Source organism: Cannabis sativa, chromosome 4 (genome assembly GCF_029168945.1).
Source record: "Cannabis sativa cultivar Pink pepper isolate KNU-18-1 chromosome 4, ASM2916894v1, whole genome shotgun sequence".
Taxonomy (NCBI): Eukaryota; Viridiplantae; Streptophyta; class Magnoliopsida; order Rosales; family Cannabaceae; genus Cannabis; species Cannabis sativa.
In genome coordinates, this window is record NC_083604.1 from 67,009,613 (window position 1) to 67,018,608 (window position 8,996).

The 8,996-nt window shown below is 29.3% G+C and overlaps 1 protein-coding gene across 1 annotated transcript; it reads right to left on the minus strand.

Moving 5' to 3' along the window:
* Positions 1-1,896: 1,896 nt before the first annotated feature.
* LOC133036544 (protein SENSITIVITY TO RED LIGHT REDUCED 1-like) lies at positions 1,897-3,365 on the minus strand. Its single transcript, XM_061113071.1, has 2 exons — positions 2,872-3,365; positions 1,897-2,718 (listed from the first exon to the last, which is right to left on the minus strand). Exons 1-2 carry the CDS (start codon positions 3,070-3,072, stop codon positions 2,086-2,088), a joined length of 834 nt encoding a protein of 277 aa, XP_060969054.1. The 5' UTR covers positions 3,073-3,365; the 3' UTR covers positions 1,897-2,085.
* Between the last annotated feature and the right edge of the window lie 5,631 nt (positions 3,366-8,996).

Genomic DNA, 8,996 nt, shown 5'->3' on the forward strand with positions numbered 1-8,996 from the left:
TGAGATATTTAGGGTATTGCCATGTGGTTTATCGATAGGGAAACTTTTAGTTTCAAGTTTAAGTCCCGGAAAGTGATTTAGCGAGTCACTCATCTGTGTTACAATTATTGTGATTAGGGCATCCATCTAGCACGAGATTTCCATTCAGGTCGGCCAGCACACTTGAATTCAGAAAACTGGTAAGAACAGTGTATAATGTGTGATGTGATTATCTGAGTGTATGTATATGTATGATATATATGCATGCTGTTTGTATTATTGTATATGCTCGGGTGATATCATAGCGACACAACCATTGTGTCGGTTCAGCAATACAAGCATCGTACTGGTTAAGAGTGATATTCTCCCCCGAAAGTATGAATTGGTACTATCATAGCGACACAACCATCGTGTCGGTTCAGCAGTACAGGCATCGTACTGGTTAAGAGTGATATCATGGCCAATTATACTTTTGGGTGTTGTTGACGCTATCATAGCGGCACGAACATAGTGTCAGTCCTACAGCACGATTATAAAGCTGGTAGGAGTGATATCATGGTCAATAGCACAAGCAGTTTGAACGTTCATACTCATCTGTTAAGCTTTGTAAATAGGTGTATGGGCGCCTATTTACAGGTCGGAAATTATATGATATGTTATATGCATTTCTTACTGAGTCTGTTGACTCACAGTTCTGCTTCCATGTGTAGGTAAAGGAAAGGCGAAGGCTGAACAGGAGTGAACCCGAGCTCGGGTGGGATTGTACATGTCAAAGCAGCGCGACCTGGAGTGTTCGGTCTCGGGACATCTGGGGATCTTATTTTGATAGTCGTTGTGCGACCTGTAACAGTTATATATTTTGGAATGTTAACTTTTAAAAGTTTAAAAACGGGATCCCGATATATGTAAATATTTTATTACATTTCAAAGTTTAATAATTAATATAAAAGTTTTAATTTGACACGTTTTTCGAGAAAATTCTTTGATTAGCAAAGACTGCACTATAATTGAAAAAGCACTGTAGCGTGCCTTAGCATTAGGGCGTTACAATAAGTACAGACGTCAGTGACATATGATGAGTACCGATCATAAGTACGGGCTCACTTGATTAGGTGATGCGATATTCCTTACGGCGTACCTTATTAGGTACGGGCGGTAATGATATATGAATGTCAGGTTATGGCATAGATCGAAACCGTTGTTGGGTTTCCTCCTAGTGGCGTACCTAATTAGGTACGAGCGGCAGTGACATATGAGTACCAGGCTTTGGTACGAGCTCGTCTGATTAGGCGAGACAATATATTGGTGCCAAGTTGTGGCACGAGCTCACCTGATTAGGTGGTGCAATGGTATTATATATGATATTGCATTATGACACGGGATTTCCTAATTAGGCAATACAAATATATGAGCATATCTATTTTTATGCATATTGCTGGTTATATTACCTATTGTTAAATGTTATGGTATAATCATTTTATGATAATGAAATGTATAATATGTTATTTAATATACCCCTCTTTATTACTTTTCTTGCTGAGTTTATGTGACTCACCAGTGCTCTGTGGTGCAGGTAAGGGGAAGAGAAAGTTAGAGCAGCTATGAGAAGACAGTCTCTTTCAGCAATGTACATATTGACATCACTGACTTGCGTGTTGGGTTGTCAAGAGTTATTTTGGGTTGTATCTATCATGTGTTTTGGTTTTATGTTTTTGAGGTGTCATTATATATAGTTCTTTTGTAAAACTTTTTATAACAGTGATTTTCGGAAACATTTTTTTACTACTATTATGATGTGCGTTTTTAATGTTTCATGTTAGTCAAGTTTTTAGTGTTATCATGATTCTTAACAATTAATTATTTTATTAATATTAAACTAGTTTATAAAATTACAGACATAACGTCTTTATAGATCACGGCGTTACAAGTGATGTAGTTGTCTCACTCTCACATTGTCTGTAGATTTATTGAAGTACTCAAAAATTTTATTATTGTCGTGATTGAGTTTTCTAATGTAGATTAATTCGAACTTTGAAATTTAAAAAAAAATAGGGATGGGTAACTTGTCGAGAGACCCTAGTCCCTTATAATATAGTAATCAACTTATTACACGGAACCAAAATGCCAACTAAATTGATTAAATGCTTCTAAGGATGTAGAATCAACCTCAAACTCATCAGCAAAATTTTCAGCCAAAAAGATAAGAGGCTTAACATATCCATTTAACTTCTCTGAGATAACATCAAATTTCCACGTTTTGAAGCCATTCCCTAATATCACTACATTTTTCAATTTGGCTCCTTGATTTTTTTCCGCTAGATTCACATACAATGGCAGTGAACAACAAGGCATGAAGAACACTGTTGGTTTATTCACCTTTCGCCCTCCTTTCTCATCCTTCCGCAACACTTTAAAACCCATATCACTCAAAGCTTGCTTCTCTTCAGCAGTGAGAATTGGATCAAATATTTCTATGTTACCATTAAATATCCGATCCAATTTTTCCTTCAACAAAAGTGCCAAACTTAGCTGCAACCTTGATTGTTCCTCTGTTTTTATGCTTCCAATACAATATATTACCATCTTTATCTTACTACCATTGTTAGAATTCACAAGATTTTCAAAACGTAGTTTAATCTCTGGAATTTGAATTTGGTCCAAAAACTTTTCAAAAAATGGGCTAACTTCCAATTCATTCTTACTAAGTTGTACAAGCGACTGTATTGTTGGTGGTTCCTCCTGAGGTGAGTTAGAAGACAGAAATAAGTGAGAAAAAATTAAAATACAGAATGCCAATGATTTACTACTATCAATTCTTCCAAGATAATACATAGTTGGAAATTTTATGAGCAAAGTTATCTAATTTAGGACACAGTATATTCAAAAACTCACTTGATGAGCAGGTGAAGCCTGAGAGATCAACACACCAAGCTTAGCAACGTTCTTAGCCACGTCGAGACGACCTGAGTAGGTGATCTCTGACATAACAACAAGGGCGACAATGAGAGGGACAAAATTGGACCATTTCTTCCAGTTAGAGACAGGTAAAGCATCTTGGGTCGTCCCAGTTCTTGACTCTCTTTGGCTACCCATTAATTAAAAAAAAAAATACAAAAGCAGAAGAAGCTAAAAGAGTTGTATATGGATATAATTAGGTTGGTTTTTCAATAAGAAAAATGGAGAGTTTATATAAGCTCAGAGACTATATATGGGGGGAAGAAGGTGGAGATGTAGTGAGAAAAATATGAATATCCAATTTATGTATTGGAACAAAAGGCAATGACGTGCTTGGCACACACAAAGTTTTCTACACATGCTTAAATCATTTATATCTAGTTGACTTTGTATTTTCAGATTTCTTTGTAGATAAATTTTTTTTCTTAGCATTAGAGTAGAGATGATCATGCATGTGTGTATAATATTATTTTATTTTGTATTGTAAGTATATATGTTTTGTTATTTCTAGTATATTATTTATTTAAGATAATATTTAGTTTTTATTTTATTATATATAAATTTTTTTGGTATGTATATTTTAATAGTGGTATATATAATTTTGTTAGCATGATACATATTTTTTGAGTATTAGTTTAATATTGTTATATTTTTTGTGGCATATAATTTTATAACTGCGGTATATTAATTTTCAATGATACGATATATCAAATACTATTGTATATATATTTAATGATCTAATATATTTATTTGTTTTTATTACAATATAATAATATGCAATACTAAAAAAATTATATAATTTAATTTAATTATTATATTTTTTTTTTAAAAAAAAGAATAATATGTAGTAAATGTATTTTATAATTTTTATTAGCTAATTTATTATATTTGGCCACTTTTTTATGTATAATTTAGAGTGATCGTTTTAAGAATACAACGAAAAACTCATATCCACCCCTGAATGAACATCCATCTACGAATGAGATGAACAACTTTCAGTGGATATAGGCATATTAACTCTTTGCAGAGATTGATCTTGTCAAATCCACTATGAACAATATACAAATGCCATAGATTAATAAAAATGTGGTTGTGTCGTTTTGATGACTTAGGTTAAGTTACTTCAATGAGTTCATAGAATAGTGCAAGTGGATCCTGGTCACAGAATATTAAACTCATATTTCATACAATTTGAATCCATTGATAGAAAATGGTTATTAAACACTTGTGAAAGTGTAACTGTATTGTATCCTGGAATTAGAAATATAAGAAAATTTCTGTTTGGAATCTAAAATTAAAGTCAAAGACTTAAATTTATACCAAATATAATGAGTAATTTTTCTTGGACCACCACTACTAATTTAGACTCTCAGTCAGATTTGCCCATACAAGTAGGAGATTTCTAAGATTGAGGACTTATATCATTGTGGAATAGAATTTCGGGATTATAATCATATGTGTCATTTAATTTCTTAAGAGAGAAAATAGAATGACATTAAATGATATATAGACCATTCATCCAATGATATGTTATTGAGCTAATTCGAAATGAATAAGCTAAGAGGAATTAGGATAATTTCGTTTATAAATAAGAATCCAACGATGCTTCGATTAGCGAGAGTCAAAGTAATCTTATTTATACAATCTTCTTGTTTCATATTGTAAAAATACTAGTCTAAGGTGTCATCAATTGATGAACAGCTAGATGTTGCATATACAATATTTATCTTTCGAGATCTAACACTATTATGTATGTCTAATGGTGAAAATCCACTAGGGATTTATCTCATTAGATAACAGAAAATAACATGGTTCAATATAAATTCATACACAATTCAGAAATTATTAAACATATAGCAAGTAGGAATGACAAGTGAAAATACTAAAACATACAATCCTAAATAATTTCCAAGGTTTTCAACAAACCGATATCAGTGTCCCCCTTAGGCGAGAGTCAAAGCTACCATCCATTGAATAGAGTTGTCAGCTCATCTAAAATGTTAAACATTCTAGCAACCTTTTATTCGATCAAGATTGGAATCCAGCGTTGTCCCGTTTAGGCGAGAGTCAAGGCAATTCTATCTTATGAGCTTCTACCATTGTTTCATATTTTGCAAGTCAAATATGGTCGCCACCATTAGGGTGATCCATACCATATAAAAGACTTACAAACTACTTATCTTTCGAGATTAAACGGTGCGAAATTGCTAATGAACGTTCCTCCATTAGGGAGGATTACTCACTAAAACAAACGCTATGTAAAACCAACAATGGAGATCGAATATCTTAATAATAAAGCTCATTCTTTTAAAATGTATTTTCATTCTTATTTATAATAAAATATATTCATTAAATATCGAATTTAGAATTAAAATTCTAAACTAAAATTTAATTTAATATTTATAAAATTATACTTAGATGGTGATTAAAATAAATTGAATTATTTCCATCTCAGTAGTAATTTATATAAATATTAAGAAAATTATTTAAGTTGTATTAATTTAAATTAATTTGCAACTCAAAATAAATTTTCATGGGAATATATTTATTATATTTTGAAAAAGAAAGTATAAAAACTTTATGTTTTTTCGAAATACTTAAATAATAATTACTTAGAAAAATACTTCAAGCAAAAATATCACCTATCTAGATTTTCCTTTGACTCATTAATTCAATTTCTAATAATATACTTTAATTCATTTATTTTAAATTAATCAATAAATGAAAAAAATCATTGATTTAAGTTGGTCCAAGAATTAATTAAAATAAATAATTAATTTACAATTTAATCTATTTTTCAAGATAAATTCAAAATCATCTTGCATTATGAAATGCAATTTCGAAAATTGATTAATAAAATAAAAAAATATATTTTGAAAATTATTTAAATTTAGTTGAAAAAATAAATTTCAACTAAAAATAATTTTCTATTTAATTAAGTGTCATGAAAAAGAAATATTTAAGTATCATGATAAAAATCAACTTAAATATTTAATTTTCAATTTAATTAAATGTATTAAATTCAAGAAATAAATAATTAAGTATAGAGAAGGCTTAATTATTAATCTCTAGTTTAATACAAGGAAAAAATATACTTAAAATAAATTGTACCAAAATTAATTATTTAAATAATTAATTTCACAATGTATAATATTTTCCTATTTAATATTAGAAATAATAAGTAGTCTAGAAATAACTATCTAGAAAATATCTTATTTGGTTAAGTATCTTTTCCACAAAATTTGAAAAAAAAAATATCTAATTTAAGTTGTATTAGAAAAAATCTAGAACTTAAATATTTTTTTTTTCAAATTCAAATTTAATTAAATATCAAAAAGTAAGTTATAACCACTTAATTTGAAAATATTCCATTTTAAGTTAATATTCGAAAAGATATCAACTTAAAAAATATCTAAAGAATCTTAATAACCAATTCCTAAAATTCCTCAACTTAATTTTGAAATTTTAAATCCAAAAGATATTCAGATTTAAGTTGATTAGTTAGAGATAACTAAATATCAACTTAAATAGGAATATTTAATGAAAAATTTAAATTAAGCTTTAGAAAGAATTTAAATGGTTATAATTCTATATTTAATTAAATACAAGAAAATATATATAGTTTAGCTTAGAATATAAAATCCTTTAAACTATGGTTTTTCTTAAATTAATTTCAAAATAAATGAAATTAATTATGTTGCTAATCAATTTTATTAGGTTAAACTAATTTAATTAACCTAGTACAGTTATTCAAATCAGGCAAATGGGCCTTCACAATTGGGGTGGTTCATGTGAGGGGGTGCTGGGTTCAGTATGTCGTACCCACTTCTATGGCTCCCAACTCTCACACAAGGCCCAGAAGAGAGGAATTTAACCTTAAAATGAACAACTGTTATTAATTGAATAGGCCCAAAACTAAATGGGCCTAAATAAAATCTATCAAAAACTATGATATTTTATTTAGCAACAACAACCTATATGCATCTATAGTAAAATTAAACACATAGGCTCACATAGGTACACAATTTGGATAGATCCTATCATGTTGCTAGGTCATACACAGATGAAAGAAGATTGTGAAAATACACCTGTTACAAATTATTTACTTGACCAAGGGAGCCATGAGTTAAAATCAGATCATTGGATCTGTCAACAAGTTAACCATGGCTATTTGTAATCAAGCAATAATAGGTTTTAAAAACTTACAAACAAGCTAAACACATACTCCTCCAACAAGGTTAGCTGGATAGTTGGATGTAGGATTTATTTAATTTTAAATAAATAATTTTGAAAAATTAATTAAATAAAAATTTATTTTCGAAAAATAATAAAATAAAATAAAATTTAAATATTTTTGAAATTAATAAAATAATATTTAAAATTAAACCTACAATTTTGAAAAATTAAGTTTCAACCAACCTAAATATCATTTCAAAATTTGCTAACTACTTTTAAAAAATTTAATGTTATTTTATAAATAAAAATTAAATAAAAAATTGAAAAAGATAAATAAATATCTTTTTTCAGATTTTATGATTTAATTTAAATAAATAAAATAACAAAATTTAAAAGTTAGCAAAATATCTTTCATCTATTTAAAATTACTTGATTATAGTTATCTTATTTTAAATTTAAATAAGGTCAAATTATTTTAAAAAAATATTTAATTTAAAAAATTTAATATCTGACCTTTAATTTAAAAATAAGATAAGATATAATCAAATTTAAAAATAAAATAGATAATTAAGCAAAAAAAATAGATATTTACTATTTTCAAATTTTAATTACACTAATATCATGAATTAAATTTAAAAATATTAATTAATTTAATTATGATAATTAGAATTGAATTAGGAATAGTAAATGTATAAATACAGAACTACATAAAAAAATTGGAAGTTAAATCCATGAAATAGCATGAAAAATCGAAGAAAAACAAAAAAATTGCGAGCTGTACGGACGGTATGCTGTGCATACTCGTCCGTGCGCGCATGGGGAGTGCATGGGCGTGGAACCTCGGCGCAGGGGAGGAATTGCATGATTTCCGCGCGCGTATCCCTCTTGCACAATCCCAATTTTTTTCGAAACTTCAAAAAATCATAACTAATTCAAATAAAATCGAAATTGAGTTCTGTAAGGTAAATTGCTTTAATTTTTCCATACTATCCAATAAAAATAATTCCAGAAACAGATATTCAATTATTTTTCACGAAAATTCACAAACATCAATCAATCATCATATAACACTCAATACAACATGATACCATCCAAAACATCAAACAATCGTTTTAAGTCCAAATTTCTTGCAAGCAGATCAATTACCATGGCTCTGAGGCCAGTTGTTGGAAATTATTTTACCAGGATCTTAGATCTACTCACAAGTATGTTGATTAACACCCTAAATATGAACTTTCTAAAACGATGAAATAAACACATATAAAGTTTAGTAAACCTTACATTGGGTGCAGCGAAATAATATGACTCCTTCCGTTCAGATCTCTAACCCTTGTATCCTTTCTGTCGTAGAGTATTATCAAGATCTGAACCTGGATCTTTTTCTCTGATTCTTTAGTGCTGAAACTCCTTCTTGCTGAAAGTCTTTGTTCACGATCTTTGTAACGCCCCGATTTCCCGAGACGTTACACTAGCTAGTCCGTTTAAAACCATTTAAGATAAAGAGAATAAAAGACTTCTTTAATAAAAAATAACTAAGCATGAGATCTCATTATTTTTAAAACAAAACATCGTGACAATCCCCTAACATGTAATCCATGCCTCGAGCTCGCCACCCTCACTGTATAGTTTTGCCTTTACCTGCACACAGAGTACCCGTGAGCTAACGCCCAGTAAGAAGAGCTATGTAGGACATAACCCCCCCAACCAGATAACATAGTCATAAGTATAACAATATCACAACATCAAATCAATTCATACCATACTTGCATACATATAACAACATGTCATATCACATATTATTCTTACATACAATACAACATCATATCACAGTGTAATCTTAACGCATGCTATACTCACACACATAACACATAGTATCTTATCGCACA